We start from the raw sequence: 19,373 nt of genomic DNA on the forward strand, positions 1-19,373 counted from the left end.
CCACGTTTTTCGAACGCCTCTCAGTTCGAACAAATCGGAGTCCGACCAAAAATTTTGAGAAATTCTTGCTTCGCTGTTCGGTCAAAAAATCGGAGTTCGAACGCCGGTAATGCGTGAGTGCGTACGCTAGGGTGCGATGCTGAGCGGCGTGCGGATGTTTTAGCCCCTTATTATGCCTCTGAAGAAAGTCAGTGCAAGCAGCAAAGTTGCTACAGGTGAAAAAAGAAAAGTAGTGCGTACAACTATTGCATTTAAGAAAGAAATAATTGCAAAATATGAAGGAGGTGTGCGAGTGTCTGATCTTGCTAGGGAATACAGCATGGCTAAATCTACGATCAGTGCGATACTAAAGAATAAGGAGGCTGTGAAATCTAGCGATGTGGCTACGGGAGTGAGTGCTATAAGCAAGCAACGGCGGTCCACCTGCGCCTTCTGCTGACCACCACAAAGGCAAGAAATCCTATCCATAATTCTTTTCTTTATCCTTTTTTTTCCTTTTTACACGTTCATGTTAGCGTTATCTTTCGTACGGAAGATTATGATAACGCGAATGTACGATTAGCCTGGGTTAGCTTTATGTGGGTGTTGGAACGGAGCCCAACTTTCAGGGTGTTGGAACGGAGCCCCCTTTCCAATGAACCGCTCACCACTTGTTGAATTTTTTTATTTTTACACGTTCATGTTAGCGTAATCTTTCGTACGGAAGATTACGATAACGCGGGCGTAGGATTAGCCTGGGTTAGCTTTATGATTACGTTAAACATTCAAGGTAAACGTTCAGGGTGTTGGAACGGATTAAAACGATATACATTATTTTTAATGGGAAAAATTATTTCCGTGATCGACCAAATCGGTTTTCGAACAGGGTTCTGGAACGGATTATGGTCGAGAACCGAGGTTCCACTGTATGTTGGTATTCTCAATTGCAGTACTTTGTGACATTTTTACAAAATAATTGTGCTCGCACCTTGTTTTGAAACCATAATTTAGGATGAAAATGATAACCGAGGTTCCACTGTATGTTGGTATTCTCAATTGCAGTACTTTGTGACATTTTTACAAAATAATTGTGCTCGCACCTTGTTTTGAAACCATAATTTAGGATGAAAATGATAGTCAAAATGAACCTCAACACTTTCAAGTAACTGCGGGAGGAAGACAAAATGTAAGTGGTATACTTATATTGATATGGGACACACGCTCTGGCATTATTATTATTGTACAGATTTGCTCAAATCATCAAATAGTGAAATAAAATGTGCGGTAGAATTACCTTTTGTCTGGAGAGCAGGTCTGGCGGTTTTGTTGAATTTTGTCTTAAAAAATATGGTATGGCTCACCCCCCCCCCCCCCCCCCCCAGAAAAAAAAAACAAAAAAAAAACTTTTACTTTGTGTGAAAAAAGGTTCCCAACCCTTGGTCTATGGTTAGCTAACTGATAACGGCAAAATAAGTCAAAAGTGTGCACTACACGCCATACTGTAAAATTCAATGAGCCAATAAGACTGATTACAAGCATTTATGTTCATTTTTAGAATATACCGTATTTTCTGGACAATAAGGCACACCTGAAACCTCCAAATTAGTCAAAAATTTGTGCGCTTATAAATCTGGTGCACCTTTTATCCCGGGAAAAACAAACAAACATATAAATATAAATATAATATATTATAGATACATATATATATACATATATACACCATTATATACAGGGAGTGCAGAATTATTAGGCAAATGAGTATTTTGACCGAATCATCCTCTTTATGCATGTTGTCTTACTCCAAGCTGTATTGGCTCGAAAGCCTACTACCAATTAAGCATATCAGGTGATGTGCATCTCTGTAATGAGAAGGGGTGTGGTCTAATGACATCAACACCCTATATCAGGTGTGCATAATTATTAGGCAACTTCCTTTCCTTTGGCAAAATGGGTCAGAAGAGGGACTTGACAGGCTCTGAAAAGTCAAAAATAGTGAGATATCTTGCAGAGGGATGCAGCACTCTTAAAATTGCCAAGCTTCTGAAGCGTGATCATCGAACAATCAAGCGTTACATTCAAAATAGTCAACAGGGTCGCAAGAAGCGTGTAGAAAAACCAAGGCGCAAAATAACTGCCCGTGAACTGAGAAAAGTCAAGCGTACAGCTGCCAAGATGCCACTTGCCACCAGTTTTGCCATATTTCAGAGCTGCAACATCACTGGAGTGCCCAAAAGCACAAGGTGTGCAATACTCAGAGACATGGCCAAGGTAAGAAAGGCTGAAAAACGACCACCACTGAACAAGACACACAAGCTGAAACGTCAAGACTGGGCCAAGAAAAATCTCAAGACGGATTTTTCTAAGGTTTTATGGACTGATGAAATGAGAGTGAGTCTTGATGGGCCAGATGGATGGGCCCGTGGCTGGATCGGTAAAGGGCAGAGAGCTCCAGTCCGCCTCAGACGCCAGCAAGGTGGAGGTGGGGTACTGGTATGTGCTGGTATCCTCAAAGATGAGCTTGTGGGGCCTTTTCGGGTTGAGGATGGACTCAAGCTCAACTCCCAGTCCTACTGCCAGTTTCTGGAAGACACCTTCTTCAAGCAGTGGTACAGGAAGAAGTCCGCATCCTTCAAGAAAAACATGATTTTCATGCAGGACAACGCTCCATCACACGCATCCAAGTACTCCACAGCGTGGCTGGCAAGAAAGGGTCTAAAAGAAGAAAAACTAATGACATGGCCTCCTTGTTCACCTGATCTGAACCCCATAGAGAACCTGTGGTCCCTCATCAAATGTGAGATTTACAAGGAGGGAAAGCAGTACACCTCTCTGAACAGTGTCTGGGAGGCTGTGGTTGCTGCTGCACGCAATGTTGATCGTGAACAGATCAAAGCACTGACAGAATCCATGGATGGCAGGCTTTTGAGTGTCCTTGCAAAGAAAGGTGGCTATATTGGTCACTGATTTGTTTTTGTTTTGTTTTTGAATGTCAGAAATGTATATTTGTGAATGTTGAGCTGTTATATTGGTTTCCCTGATGAAAATAAATAATTGAAATGGGTATACATTTGTTTTTTGTTAAGTTGCCTAATAATTATGCACAGTAATAGTCATCTGCACACACAGATATCCTCCTAAAATAGCTAAAACTAAAAAAGCCCCACTCCAACTTCCAAAATATTCAGCTTTGATATTAATGAGACTTTGGGTTCATTAAGAACATGGTTGTTGTTCAATAATAAAATTAATCCTCAAAAATACAACTTGCCTAATAATTCTGCACTCCCTGTATATATATATATATATATATATATATATATATATATATATATACAGTGCATCCAGAAAGTATTCACAGCGCTTCACTTTTTCCACATTTTGTTATGTTACAGCCTCATTCCAAAATTTATTAATTTAATCTCTTATCTCAAAATTCTACACAAAATATTCCATTATGACAATGTGAAAAAGTTTTTTTTTTTTTTTTTAACTTTTTTTTAATTTATCAAAAATAGAAAACTAAGAAATCACATTTACATAAGTATTCACAGCCTTTGCTTAATACTTTGTTGATCCACCTATGGCAGCAAATACAGCCTCAAGTCTTTTTGAATATGATCCCACACAAGTTTAGCACACCTATCTTTAGGCAGTTTTGCCCATTCTTCTTTGCAATAAGTCTCATGCTCAGTCAAGTTGGATGGGAGAAGTTTGTGCACAGCCATTTTCAGGTCTCTCCAGAGATGTTCGATCAGATTCAAGTCTGGACTCTGGCTGGGCCACTCCAGGACATTCACGGAGTGGTTCTGAAGCCAATCTTTTGAGATCTTGGCTGTGTGCTTTGGGTCGTTGTCCTGCTGAAAAATTAACCTTCGCCCCAGCCTGAGGTCAAAAGCGCTCTGGAGCAGGTTTTCATCCAGGATATCTCTATATATTGCTGCATTCATTTTTCCTTCTATCCTGACTAGTCTGCCAGTTCCTGCTGCTGAAAAACATCCCCACAGCATGATGCTGCCACCACCATGCTTCACTGTAGGGATGGTATTGGCCTGGTGATGAGCGGTGCCTGGTTTCCTCCAAACATGGCGCCTGGCATTCACACCAAAGAGTTCAATCTTTGTCTCATCAGACCAGAGAATTTTGTTTTTCGTGGTCTGAGAGTCATTCAGGTACTTTTTGGCAAATTCCAGACAGGCTTCCATGTTCCTTTAACTAAGAAGTGGCTTTCGTCTGGCCACTCTACCATACAGGCCTGATTGGTGGATTGCTGCAGAGATGGTTGACCTTCTGGAAAGCTCTCCTCTCTCCACAGAGGAATGCTGGAGCTCTGACAGAGTGACAATCGGGTTCTTGGTCCCTCCCTGACTAAGGCCCTTCTTCCCTGATCGCTCAGTTTAGAAGGCCGGCCAGCTCTAGGAAGAGTCTTGGTGGTTCCAAATGTCTTCCATTTACGAATAATGGAGGCCACTGTGCTCATTAGGACTTTCAAAGCAGCAGACATTTTTCTGTATCCTTCCCCAGATTTGTGCCTCAAGACAATCCTGTCTCCCAGGTCTACAGACAGTTCTTTTGACTTCATGCTTGGTGTTTGTGCTCTGACATGCACACTCAACTGTGGGACCTTATATAGACAGGTGTGTGCCTTTCCAAATCATGTCCAATCAAAAAGTAAAAAAAAAAACTTTTTCACATTATCATAATGGAGTATTTTGTGTAGAATTTTGAGATAAGAGATTATATGAATACAATTTAGAATGAGGCTGTAACATAACAAAATGTGGAAAAAGTGAAGGGCTGTGAATACTTTCCGGATGCACTGTACATATATATATATATATATATATATATATATATATATATATATATCATCACATTAGCTGCACCGCTTATCCTCAGTAGGGTCGCGGGTGGTGCTGGAGCCCATCCCAGCAATCATCGGGCAGTGGGCAGGGGACTCCCTGAACTGGTTGCCAGCCAATCGCAGTTTTATATATATATATAATTATGGTGGATACAATTGGAAATTGCATTCTGTAGGTACAATTACTCTGTCGGCGTCTCCAAACTTTTCGGAAAGCTGACCAGATTTGGTAAACTGAAAAGGCCAACTATTCTGCTTGGCATTCTTTCATTCTTTAATGAATTCACCCTTGGTGAAAGGTTTGCAGTGCACTGTTGAGACCTCCTTGCTTGCCTTTATAATATTTTCATCTAGCTCTCACGGTCATGTAAAAAAGTATGCTGTGCCGTTAAAACAGCAACCAGTTACTTCACCTTTTGAACAGTGTTCACTTCCAGTTCGCTTGCAGTAGGCATGTTTCATCTGCCAGTGCCTCTTGATGTTATATTATTGAAAACAGCTAAAGACTCATTGCAAGTTAGGCAGACACAGTCCTTTGGAATTCCGGTAAGAGAATACTCCAATTTCCACTTGACCTGGAAGCGGCAGCACTCCCAAACCAACTTTCCTTTTTTATTTACAGTTGCCATGTCAGGAATGGGGTGGGCTAAAATCCACCCAGAAAGCCAAGGGCAATGTGGCCAATGGGCTACTGCCATCATGTGGTGACGTGGGGATTTATTTATTCTTTTATTTTTTTACAAATTCATTTTCTACTGCGGTAGACATTACTGAAGAGCCTCATATTAATTTCATGACAGAGGCCACTAAAATGTGATCCCAGGACGTGACTGTCTCCTGGGCAGGACTTTTGACATGTCTGGGATATGGTAACTGTTCTGCCTTTGAGAAATGTTTAGAGTAGGTTCCTAGTGCCCTTTTGTGGTTAGTATGTTAATCGTTTTTTGCCAAAGGAAAACAAAAGAGAAGCGCAGATCTTGGACGGCAGCTGTGAACTGAAATATTTACATGTAACCAAATCAAGTAGTTTGTGCTCCTACCCTCCATTTAGCCTTTGCAAAATTCTTCTCAAACTGGGCACAGACGCCATCCTTCAGGTTTTTCTCCGATGCGCCGTTTCCTGCGATCCTTTTCAAAGCAGAGTTCAAAATGTGAAAGTGTCAAAATATATATATATATATACAGGACTGTCTCAGAAAATTTGAATATTGTGATAAAGTTCTTTATTTTCTGTAATGCAATTAAAAAAACAAAAATGTCATACATTCTGGATTCATTACACATCAACTGAACTATTTCAAGCCTTTTATTATTTGAATATTGCTGATTTTGGCTTACGGCTGAAAAAAACTCAAAAATCCTATCTCAAAATATTAGAATACTTCCTCAGACCAAGTAAAAAAATAATTTTATAACAGCAAAACTAAATCAAACATTTGAAAATGTCGATTGATGCACTCAGTACTTGGTTGGGAATCCTTTTGCACGGATTACTGCATCAATCCGGCGTGGCATGGAGGCAATCAGCCTGTGGCATTGCTGAGGTGTTATTGATGCCCAGGATGCTTCGATAGCGGCCTTCAGCTCATTTGCATTTGTAGGTCTGGTGTCTTTCATCTTCTTCTTAACTATACCCCACAAATTCTCGATGGGGTTCAGGTCAGGGGAATTAGCAGGCCAATCAAGGACAGTGATGCCATGGTCAGTGCACCAGTTACTGGTGGTTTTGGCACTGTGGGCAGGTGCCAGATCATGCTGGAAAATGAAATCCTCATCTCCATAGAGCTTTTCAGCAGATGGAAGCATGTAGTGCTCTAAAATCTCTTGGTACACAGTTGCATTTACTCTGGACTTGATGAAACACAGTGGACCAACACCAGCAGCTGACATGGCTCCCCAAACCATTGATGACTGTGGGAACTTCACACTGGATTTCAAGCAACTTGGATTTTGCTCCTCTCCAGCCTTTCTCCAGACTCTGGCGCCTTGACTTCCAAATGAAATGCAAAACTTGCTTTCGTCTGAAAAGAGGACTTTGGACCACTCTGCAACTGTCCAGTGCTTCTTCTCCATAGCCCAAGTCAGACGCTTCTTCTGTTGTCTTGAGTTCAGAAGTGGCTTGACCATGGGAATACGGCTATTGTAGCCCATTTCCCGGACACGTCTGTGAACTGTGGCTTTTGATACCTGGACTCCAGCTTCAGCCCACTGTCTTTGAAGCTCCCCCAAATTCTGGAAGCGGCTCTTCTTCACAATTTTGTTAAGGCTGCGGTCATCTCTCTTGGTTGTGCAGCGTTTCCGGCCACATTTTTCCCTTCCAACAGACTTTTTGTGGATATGCTTTGAAACTGCACTCTGTGAACAGCCTGCTCTTTGAGAAATTTCTTTTTGTGTCTTACCCTCCTGATGGAGGGTAGCAATGATGGTCCTCTGGACAGCAGTCAGATCAGCAGTCTTCCCCATACTTGTGATTTAGTTTACTGAACCAAGCTGAGTGTTTTTAAGGCTCAGGAAACCCTCGCAAGGTGTTTTGAGTTAATTAGATGATTCAGGTGATTAGTTGAATAGCCTACTTGTATACTTTTTCATGATATTCTAATATTTTGAGATAGGATTTTTGAGTTTTCTTAAGCTGTAAGCCAAATTCAGCAATATTAAAATAATAAAAGGCTTGAAATAGTTCAGTTGATGTGTAATGAATCCAGAATGTATGACATTTTTGTTTTTTTAATTGCATTACAGAAAATAAAGAACTTTATCACAATATTCTAATTTTCTGAGACAGTCCTGTATATATAAAATTCGGACAATCTAAACTTTGTACCATTCGTGCCAAAGAGCATCTTGGGCTGTGATCCTCAACATTTGGTCCACTTCCATGAGTCGACAGACAAGCTCTTTAGCTGAAAGTCAATGTAAACAAGCACACTTTGCAGCAGGTGAGATTATATTGGATTTTGATTCTTAGTTCAGTTTAACCCTCATGTTTTGTTAGGAATTGTCACCACGAACCGTTGTTTACGGCTCCATTTTGACTCTGGGTCTAACTTATTCCTGACCAGGCTTGGGTCATATCAAAAATACTTTACGTAATTAGATGCAAAAAAAATGTAATTGTATTCCTTAACAGTGATAGAAAAAAATACGTTATCAAATTACAGGCACATTTGGTAAAAATCTTGGGCAGGGTACACCCTAAACTGCTGGCCAGCCAGTCGCAGGGCACACAGTGATGGACAACTCACACATATGGACAATTTGGACCGGCCAATTAACCTGACATGCATGTTTTTGGGAATGTGGGAGAAACCCGGAGTGCCGGAGAAAACCCACGCAGGGAAGGGGAGAACATGCAAACTCCACACCGGGACTTTGCAGTTGCTGGACTTCAACCCTAAACCTCCGCACCATGGTGCTGCGCGCTAACCACCCAGACGCTGTGCCACCTGCATCCAAAAGGAGGAGCCGTCATGATTCATTCGTTTATAGCGCGCCTGAGTTTCGTTGGCTGGGTTAAAACACGGATCCCTCCTCTCCTGGCGCCGCGCAGACACACGCTCACAAACAGAGCAGAGGAGGAGGGGCGCAACCGTAAAGCCTCTAAACAACACGTTGCGCAACTGAAAATGTTTAAATTTCAGGTAAATGCGCTTAAAAAAAAATTATTATTATTTTGCCGTGCGCTCGCGTGCCACTGGTTAACCCCTCATAGGTTACCGACCCCTGCCCTAACACTACAATGGTTAAGAATCTTGACTGCTAAAAAAAGTGAGTGAAGAAAATATTCGTTAACATTTCATTTCAAAACCTATTAAATAAAAAGAATATATACATTTTTTAAAGGACTTGTACAGAATTTAATGTGTTTTGGCCCGAATAGCTTTGTTAAAAGTAAGATAAAAATTGATAGCGGCAGTGGAAAATAAAGCATAAGGGCTCTTTGAACAAAGTCTGGCATTGTTAACACATGCTTAAAAGAAATTAAATTTTACATTTTTGTTTTTTAATGACACTTCAAAGATAGATTCCACCTTTAAATATTTGTTGTTTTTGCAAAATATCCCCCCAGAAAAAATGTTACAAAAATATAATAAAATTATTTTGCTTATTTTATGACATTTTTATGCTTAAGATGCTCTGAGGTCTATGTGGTAACTACTGTTTCCGCAGAGACCCTCCTTATCTAATTTGTCGTGTGGCAGTGGTTAGTGCGTGTGCGGCACAGTTCTAAGGTATTGGAAACCTCCTGTGTGGGTTCAAATCCAGCTACCTCCTGTGCGGAGTTTGTATGTTCTCCCCATGCTTGCGTGGGTTTCCTCCGGGCACTCCGGTTTCCTCCCACATTCCAAAGACATGCATTTCAGGTGGATTGGCCGGTCCAAATTGTCCCTAGGTGTGAATGAGCGAGCGAGTTGTCTGTCCCTGTGTCCCCTTCGATTGGCTGGCAGCCAGTTCAGGGTGTGCCCTGCCCACTGCCCGATGATTGCTGGGATGGGCTCCAGCACCCCCGCGACCCTGCTGAGGATAAGCGGTGCAGCTAATGAGATGAGATGAGATATTTGTCGTCATCGTGTGGCCAAAATGTGTACCTGCAGGGGAGATGTCATCCCAGTACGGCGAATCGAATTCAAAATCCCCAGCAACAATTCGACAGAAAATGATGCGGTTGTGGAGATCTGTGTTTTCCTCTTCTGTCTCGTCATAAAAAGGAGGATTGCCGGATAATCTGACAAACACAAAGCATTTGTAGAATAGAAGTATCTTTATTTTAATTGATTAAACAACTAGTGTAACATTGTCTACAACAAAATTAAAAGTGACATTCCTGGATAAACATGTCATAAAAGACTTCAAGAAAAATAAAATACAAACAATATTAGACTTACAGTATAAACATAATGACCCCCACCGCCCAGCAATCCACAGGTCTGCCATAGCGATGACGAGCCACTACTTCAGGTGCTGAAAAGAATTATAAATATATATTTTAAAAAAGCATTATCATATGACAAGACGAGTATGTAGTCATAATAAGATCTAATTTCTACGCAGTATATTGCTGCCCCGGGTTACAGCATCACTACCCTACCTACGATGTGGAATGTTATTTTAGCCGACAAATTATTTCATGTACCGGAAATTGTACAAAATTAAAACTTTCAAGTGTGCATATGGAAAGTTACTTAGATGCCTGTCTGCTATTGGTTTGTGTCACGGCATCATGCAGATGCCAATTTGCTATTAGTCTAACTTCCCTCCAAAATTCTCTTTATTCAGTTTAGAATCTCATGTAAAAACTTGATTTTGTTCACCAATCGGTCCTAATACTAATACTAATGCTAATAATGAAGAAGCAAGAATATGATGTAAGTTTAAAAGAGCTGGTGTAAGTGGCTTACCCAAGTATTCCGGTGTGCCACAGGGCTCCGTGATCGTCCCGTTCTCAAATCTTGAGAGATAGAAATCTCGTAGAACAACTTTGTTGTGGTTGTTTTCATTGTAGTACATGAGGTTTTCCAGCTAAGTGTGAAAAATGGTAGGGGTGGTGGTGGTGGTGGGGCAGAAAATATTATACACAATTATTACAAAATACAACACTAGTACCATTGCAAGACTATGGAAAAGATAACTAAACTGAGTACGGCAATTGTAAATGTGTTGGTCTTTTTTAAAAGGCTTTGTCACCCTTCAACTTAGTATATGTCCTGCACTGTATTCCTTATTATGTTGTGTTCAGTTAAAGCTAGTTAGTGTTCCAATTTATCCTGCATTGTATTACTTCTATGTATTGTTAGAGTACAGATAGAGTTAGTTTGTGTTACAAAAATTCCTGCATCCCTTTTTCACTGAACACTAAACCCCTAATGCCTCCAATATGCAGGTAGTCTCCTTGCATGGCTGATCCCGCGATTGGTGTGTGAGTGTAAGTGGGTAAGTGTGAGGCACAATGTAAATCGCTTTGGGAGGTCTTCAGTGACTTGAAAATGTCTTTATAAATGCAGACCAGATACCATTCAACATTTTCTTGTTTTGTTCATTTACATCAAATGATTGGACCAGGATTATATTTTTTTATATTTTGTGTTAGAGCTGAAGGATGAACGTTATATTGTTGTTTTTAGCGTTCATTTTCATGATATGTTAAATCAAATCTAGGTAGTGTTTGAAAACTATGTTGCAGGGAAGCACAGTTGAGCCTGTTTCATAGTAGATGATGTAGCTAGTCTTTTCAAGCGTATTTTCCCACCGTCTTCATTCTTTCATGTTTTGTTCATTTAGAGCTAGCAAGTGTTTGAACATTATTTGGGGAAGTTTTAAAGTAACTTAGATAGTTGCTCTATCTACACGTGAGTATTTTTGCTGTGTCATCTCTACTTAGTGTTTTGTGCAGTCAGAACCAGATTGTGTCTCACCATGTCATGCGTCTTCTTCTTTTCATATTTTGTTCAGTGAAAGCTAGTAACTGTTTCAACATTACATTGAAGCGATGCATAGTCGAGCCTGTGTTAGAGTAGCTTTGATAACTTTGAACTTTGAAGATCCGAGTTAATTTCCTTGTTTTTTTTCTGCACAATATCTGATGCCTTGTTTTGTAAATACAAATCTTATTTAGTGTCTATAGCTGCTTACGAAACTATTTGGCCCCCTTGAACTTTGTGACCTTTTGCCACATTTCAGACTTCAAACATAAAGATATAAAACTGTATTTTTTGTGAAGCAATAAGTGGGACACAATCATGAAGTGGAACAGACTTTATTGGATGTTTTAAAAAATGTTAACAAATAAAAAACGAAAAAGTGGGTGAGAGATAGCTCCTTTACTTTCAGTGCAGCAAACTCTGTGCAGAAGCTCAGTGAGGATCTCTGAATAATTCAATGTTGATCTAAATGACTAACGATGATAAATGGAATCCACCTGTGTGTAATCAAGTCTCTGTATAAATGCACCTGCACTGTGATAGTCTCAGAGGTCTGTTTAAAGCGCAGAGAGCATCATGAAGAAGGAGGGACACACCAGGCAGCCCCCAGATACTGTTGTGGAGAAGTTTAAAGCTGGATTTGGAAGCACATTTCCCAAGCTTTAAACATCCCAAGGAGGACTGTGCAAGCAATAATAATGAAATGGAAGGAGTATCAGACAACTGCAAATCTACCAAGATCGGGCAGTCCCCCTAAACTTTCAGCTTATACAAGGAGAAAACTGATCAGAGATGCAGCCAAGAGGCACATGAACACTCTGGATGAACTACAGATGTCTACAGCTGAGGTGGGAGAATCTGTCCATAGGACAACAATCAGTCGTATACTGCACAAATCTGGCCTTTATGGACGAGTAGAAAGATGGAACACATATCCTTAAAGATATCCATAAAAAGTGTTGTTTAAAGTTTGCTACAAGCCATCTGGGAGACACACCAAACATGTGGAAGAATGTGCTCTGGTCAGATTAGACCAAAATCAAACTTTTTGGTGACAATGCAAGACGTTATGTTTGGCGTAAAAGCAGCACAGCTCATCAGCCTCAACACACCATCCCCACGGTCAACCATGGTGGTGGCAGCATCATGGTTTGGGCCTGCTTTTTTTCAGTGGGGACAGGGAAGATGGTTAAAATTGAGGGGAAGATGGATGGAGCCAAATACAGGACCATTCTGGAAGAAAACCTGATGGAGTCCACAAAAGACCAGAGATTGGGACGGGGACTTGTCTTCCAACAAGACAATGATCCAAAACATAAAGCAAAAGCTACAATAGAATGGTTCACCCAAAAACATATCAAGGTGTTAGAATGGCCAAATCAAGGTCCAGACCTCAATCCAATTAAGAATCTGTGGAAAGAACTGAAAACTGCTGTTCACAAACTTTTCCCATCCAACCTCACTGAGCTCAAGCTGTTTTGCAAGGAGGAATGGGCAAAAATATCAGTTTCTCAATGCGCAAAACTGATAGAGACATACCCCAAGCGACTTGCAGCTGTAATCGCAGCAAAAGGTGGCACTACAAAGTATTAACTCAATGGGGATGAATAATTTTGCACACCCACTTTTTCGTTTTTTTATTTGTTAAAAAAGTTTAAAAGTGTGTTCCACTTCATGATTGTGTCCCACTTATTGTTGCTTCACAAGAAATTACAGTTTTATAGCTTTAGTGATGAACGTGAAGAGTACCTTGAGGTTCCTGTGGACGATATTGAGAGAGTGCAAGTACGCTACGGCCTCCAGGACCTGCCTGATGACGTTAGAAGCGTCCCTTTCCGTGTAGTTGCCTTGGTCCTGAATCCAGTCGAAGACGTCTCCCCCCGTGGCTCTGTCAATCAAAAAATGCTGATGTCAGCCACATGTTGAATGGCACACAAAAACCTGTGTTAGCTCTTTTTTCCACTCTGTTATGAAGACTATCTGCTTCTGAGAACCGCAAAGTACCACTGAGAGCAATTATAACAACGGTAGCGTGGCTCATTACTTATCTTTGGAAAGAATATAAATGATACGTGAGGCAGCTGCGTTGCCCAGAGCTGGACAAGCGACTGCAATAACCCGACCTGTCCGTCCAAATTCTCTTAACTCAAGCGAAACGCCTTTCCCCGCATCTGCCGTTATTGCATAACAATGAGGAGAAAACACGGCCGGCGACGCTCGACGCATCGATCCTAGAAGTGAAATCGTATCTTCGGGGCAACAAGGAGTGGAAAGTGCTAAAATCTCATCTAATGTTACACATCTCTTTGTGCTGGACAAAAAAGAGCATGTAGTAATAACAGCATTGAGTGCTACCTGGCCACTTCTGCTGATGGATTTGTTTCTTCTTTTTTTTTTGCCTGTGGAAGTTTACGTTTTTGAAGATGAGAGCTCCTTTTTTTCAATCACTGATAGTTGCAAAGGGCTAACAGTTCGATATGCATTTCTCAAATATCAAGTTATCACATTACAATGTTACCATTATGCTATTTTTATGTTAACATTATGTTTTTTTACATGTAATTATTACAAGTAGGATTATTTTGCGGTTCTCAGTGTCATGATTGCTGATTCGGGGCACCTGCGACTGCCCGTTGGCGCCAACAGCCCTGGTCGCTGATTGGCTCCCTGACTCTTTTTAAACCCTTCCAAGAGGAAGCCGTCAGACCGTCTGCGAACCTATGCTCCCAGCTAGGCAAGCTTTGTACTATCCGACATTATCCTGCCCTGTTTTCTTCCTGCCTGATACCTGTTGCAGACCTCTTTCTGGACCCGTTTCTGCTTTTACTCCTCCGTCCCGGCCATGGACCTGTTTTGCCCTGTTTCCTGCCTGATACCTGTTGCCGACCTCTTTTCTGGACTCGTTACTGCCTTTGCTCCTCCGTCCTGGCCATCGACCTGTTTTTTCGCTGTCTACGACTACCCTCGCTCGACACGGAAGTGCCACTTCCGCGTTCCTGCCATCAGCTACCCGTGACCGACGATCATCGGATCGTGGAAGCAAGCACTGCTTTTTTTCTCAATAAAAACTGAATAAAGCGAACGCTATTGGGTCCTGTCTCCGTTCCTGGCTTGTGCCACTCAGGGGGCTACCAGGCACCCTTGGGCACTATGTTGATGACTCCTGTTTTACATTCTAAAATACCACACTAGGGAAAAGTACAAAATAGACTCACAGTTCCTGGATGATGAAGTATTCTTTGCGGGTCTCGAATGTATCGATGAGTTGAAGGATGTTCGGGTGGTTCACCCTGGAAATGTATCACAGAAAAAAACATTATTTTGAAGGGTAAGTTTGGAAGGCCCAAAGCTTTTTCATTTTATTTTTTTACCTCCTTGGACAGAGGACGAAAAAATTACAAGAGTGGCCAAAGATAATTATCTGTTTACCAGAAAAAAACTTTTTGACTATGCTTTCCCTTTTTTCGCGAATGATTTGATGCAGTTTTGCAACTGATCTAACTGGCTGACCTGCTAGCTAGCTACATAGCTAGTGAGATTGATGGATGAACAGTATTTGAATAGATAGATGAACCAATAATCTTAGGATTGGGTGATGAAATGGATGAATAGCTTGATGGATAGATGGATGGATGGATTGCTAAATAGTCTTTAGATGTAAGGTATGATAGAAGGATGGATTGATAGATGGAAGAGTTGATGGGAAGACATATGGAAAGATAGATGGAAGAATAAGTGGGAGGATAGATAGATGAATAGATGGATAAAAAGATGGGAATAATAATAATAAATGAGAAGAGATATAAATGTATGTATGTCTTCAGATGGATAAAGGGATGAATGAATTAATGGATGATTAGGTCAATAAATAGATTGATCGTGGAATGGATGAATATATGGATGAACATCTTTTTAAAAATAAAGCTGTGCAGAAGGATGAAAGGAAAGACAAAGGTCAAGAAAGATGTATTTATATATGGATAAAAAAGATGGATGAATTTCTATTGATATAGATTGATATAGTTAAATATTGATATATGAATAGATAAATTCATATGGATATAAATAGAGAGATGGATACAGAGAGATAACTCGATACAGTGCGGTAAAAATGCATTTGGCCCCTTCCTTATTTCAGTGTTTTTTGTATATTTATCACTGAAAAAGGTTTCAGGTCATCAAACCGATTTTATGTCACTGAAAAAAACAAGGAAATACAAAGGGCAGTATTGAAATGTGCATTTATTAAGGCACAAAAACCCAACAACAATAAAAACCTATTTGGCCCTATGTAAAAAATGACTTGCCCCCTCAACGCAATAGCGAGTTGGGCCACATTTGGCAGCCATAAAAGAAATCAAACGTTTATGATAATTGATATTTAGTCACAACACTCAGGAATTATGTCCCACTCTTCTTTGCAAAATTGTTTAAAATCTGCCATATTGAAAGGTTTTCTATTATGGACTGCACTTTTGAGGTCACACCACAGCATCTCAATTGGATTTAAACCCGCACTTTGACTCGGCAACTCCTAAACCTTCATTTTGTTTGTTTTGAGCCAATTAGAGGTGGACTGCTGGTGTGTTTCGGATCGTTGTTCTGCTGCATGATTCAAGAGTTCTTGAGTTGATGGCACAAACTGATCTCCTCCAAACGTTCTCCTTCAGGATGTTCAGAATTAATTATTCCGTCAACCACAGCAAGTGGTCCATGTCCCGAGGCAGCAAAGCAGCCCCAGACCATCACACTGCCACCGCCATGTTTTACTGTTGGTATTATTATTTTTTTTTTGTCAAATGCTGCACACTCTTTGACTCATCAGTCCACAGAATGCATTTCCAAAAGTCTTGAGAACAATCAAGATGCTTTTGAGCAAATGTGTGATGACTCTGTGTTTTTTTGTGACAGCAATGGTTTTCACCTGGGAACTTTCCCATGGATGCCGTTTTTATCCATGTCTTTCTTATAGTGGAGCTGTGAACACTGACCCATAAACACTGAGGCCTGAAGTGAAAACAGTGAGGCCTGAAGTTCCATAGGTATTTTCCAAGGTTCCTTTGTAACCCCCTGAATAAGCCGTCATCTCACTCTTGCAGTAAGCTTAATCCCTGCGGACAACTGGCGCCACCTGCGTGGGGAATTTGGCTTCTTCGACTTTAGGCAGGAAAATGCCAATTGCGACATGCCCTCACGTACCTAAAGAAGTTTCCAGCTGCAAGATTTTCCGCTTTCCTCTGAGTTGTTTACGTCTTGTATTTTCGGATCATGACACGATTCCTTCAAAACATACCTGTGCACACCTGACACCAGAAGCAAAATAACGATTGCCAGTTGCGTTGCTCGCATTTGGCGTCAGATGTGTTCAGTGCTTTAGTTTGTCTACCACTCCTAGGAAAGTTTTCCACTGTTCTTGGCGGATAATGGCTCTGACAGTGGTTCGCTGGAGCCCTAAAACCTTGGAGATGGCTTTGTGACCTATTCCTAAATAATAGATTTTAATAACTTTTTTTTCTAATTTCATCCGGAATTTCTTTGAATCATGGCATGTCAATTGTGTTAGGCCTAGATTTGTTTGTGCCTAAATAAATGGAATCAACATTTCAAAACAGCATTTTGAATTTTTGGGGGTTGTCTCTGTGTGATATTTACAATGGTTTGATAATTTGAAACCTTTGTGAGTGATAAATATGTAAAAAACACTGAATTCAGGAGGGGGCAAATACTTTTTCATGGCACTGTAGCTAGATAGATATTACAGAAAGGGATATGTTTTTGTTATTCTGATTATGACATAAATGTTTTTTTTATTTACAAAGTCAAATTTCTTTAGTCGCTCACAATTTGAGGATCATGATCTCATTCTTGGCAGCTTTGCGCACTTTGCGACCGTCTTTCTTGAGGAATTTCTTGCAGACAAACACTTTGTTTGTCTGTCTCTCCTTGGCCAGGCACAGCTCGCAGAACTCTTTCCTATGCCAAAACAAGAGAAGTGGGAGTTTATTCATAGCACTATTTGAACCAAGCTTTAAAATCACCTAATTTCATGTTATTTCTTGGATTTTAACGTGACAGCAAACTTCTCATCGTACAAAGTTTGTAATGAATTGAGAAGCAGCAAGATACATCCATCCATCCATCCATTATCTGCACCGCTTATCCTCAGTAGGGTCGCGGGGGTGCTGGAGCCCATCCCAGCCATCTTCGGGCAGTGGGCAGGGGACACCCTGAACCGGTTGCCAGCCAATCGCAGGGCACACAGAGACAGACAATTCGCTTGCTCATTCACACCTAGGGACAATTTGTACCGGCCAATCAACCTGACATGCATGTTTTTGGAATGCAAACCGGAGTGCCCGGAGGAAACCCACGCAAGCACGGGGAGAACATGCAAACTCCGCACAGGAAGGTTGGTAGCTGGATTTGAACCCATGACCTCAGAACTGTGCCGCACACGCGCTAACCACCGCGCCGCCGTAGCAAGATACAATTAAAAACAATTTATTATTTAAAAAAAAAAAGAGTTTTCTGTTTTACTGTACAAAAGAAGCATATAATTACTGACAAACAGAGTATCTATTGACTGATTAAGTCAAGTACTTATTAGTTTCTCCAACACATTCCTTCAGTTTTATCAGAGTTGTATGATGTTATTGTAATTGCAAAAAAATAAATAAAGACACATATAAATCAAATTACATTTTGAGAGTGTTTTTTCCCCATAAATATATCACAGAGTAAAAAATAAAGTTAACAGTCTCTAGCAAGGCAGGATTTGATTAGGTATCCGTAGAAAAAATAAGTTATTGTGGATTGTATTAAAAACTAGAGCAGAGATTCACTCCTCAGCACATGATGAAGTGCGCTTAGGCTGGGGTCTGGTTGTATTATATAAAAGATCCTCACAAATCTCTCAGGCCAGATGCTGAAGTTGCCATATGGGCATGTGTATGTGTGTGCAAAAAAAAGAAAAAAAGTGGGGCGGAAAGTAGCAGTGATTTTCACGCCACAACTACGAGCACATTTATACGCTTGGTCACTTTTAAAAGTTGGCAGACATATGTCTCCAAGTTTGGAACTTCATCACTTCTGAATAAATCATTGGATTCTCAAATTAAATCAAATAATAACAGCTCAATTCATGTATATTTTGTATACCAGTGGTGTGAACCTTTTCCGTACCACAGATTGGTTTTAAATTATTTTTATTTTTAAGGCCCAGCCCAAGATCTTTGGCCACTAATTTGTTTAATATCTTTGTAACATGACGTAGTGGGCTGCAGTTAACTATTCCACACTGATTAGCTATTGACCCCTTTGCAAGTGACGTCACGTTGTATTTGCAGGAATTAAAAGTGTCATGTCGGAAGAAGAAAAACCCTAGACAGAGACCCAGACAGCAGTTGAATGAACAATTGTGTTGAAACCATTATCAATAACCACAACAGATGAATATAAGCACCGCTTTTTACCCTGGTAATTTCTTGCTTTGCATTGGGCTGTGGACAATGGCAAGGTTCTAAGTTCGATTGGGTATTTCATCGTATCCCTATTGATAAAGGCATTAGACGGCGATCTGCAATCAATCGGAAGGATTTGCAGCAAGCATTTTTTACCAGGTACATTTCATGTATTTCCGAGCAATTTTATGTTCCGTGGGCACGAGTGTTGTGTCTAATTTCCACTCCCCTGCAGAACCTCACTTCCCTTAACGTGAACGCCCATGAAATTTTCCCCATGCTTCTCAGGCCTGCGGTTCAGACAGAAAAAGTGTTCCGTTTGTAGTCTTAGGGAATATTAATTGACATGATTAAAACAAAAGAGTACGTGTTCCTGTGAAGGAGGGTGAGATTATGCATGGGAGTTGAAATAAGCCACAAAGAGTCACGGCATATACACTCAATGTAGCGACCAGTAAGTTAGCGACTGCTACTGTAGCCAAAATAAAAATAAAAAGTGATTAGAGCAGCTTTTGGTTACAGTCGATATGATATTTGATGGCACCCTGGATAAAACGTTAGTGTTTTCCCGTTGGCATAATGTAGCGCCTCCCCACGTCAGTGAATAACACATACCAGTTACCCAACCAGCTACGAAGAACTGGTAAGCATCCA

At 40.7% G+C, this 19,373-nt stretch overlaps 1 protein-coding gene across 3 annotated transcripts in view; it reads right to left on the bottom strand.

The window, feature by feature from the left end:
• camkvl (CaM kinase-like vesicle-associated, like) overlaps positions 1 to 19,373 on the bottom strand; it is a 109,053-nt gene that overhangs the window by 9,639 nt on the left and 80,041 nt on the right. For 2 of the 3 annotated variants that reach the window (XM_088332939.1, XM_088332938.1), the window contains exons 4-11: positions 17,101 to 17,232; positions 14,475 to 14,549; positions 13,009 to 13,147; positions 10,240 to 10,360; positions 9,727 to 9,802; positions 9,430 to 9,566; positions 7,665 to 7,743; positions 5,881 to 5,968 (exon numbers count right to left, since the gene is read on the bottom strand). In XM_088332939.1, the coding sequence (XP_088189065.1) occupies positions 5,881 to 5,968; positions 7,665 to 7,743; positions 9,430 to 9,566; positions 9,727 to 9,802; positions 10,240 to 10,360; positions 13,009 to 13,147; positions 14,475 to 14,549; positions 17,101 to 17,232 (847 nt within the window). The remainder of the gene's footprint in view (positions 1 to 5,880; positions 5,969 to 7,664; positions 7,744 to 9,429; positions 9,567 to 9,726; positions 9,803 to 10,239; positions 10,361 to 13,008; positions 13,148 to 14,474; positions 14,550 to 17,100; positions 17,233 to 19,373) is intronic. The other variant, XM_088332940.1, reaches the window with a different exon arrangement.

Source organism: Urocampus carinirostris, chromosome 3 (assembly GCF_059441175.1).
Source record: "Urocampus carinirostris isolate Australia breed hairy pipefish chromosome 3, RoL_Ucar_1.0, whole genome shotgun sequence".
Classification (NCBI taxonomy): domain Eukaryota; kingdom Metazoa; phylum Chordata; class Actinopteri; order Syngnathiformes; family Syngnathidae; genus Urocampus; species Urocampus carinirostris.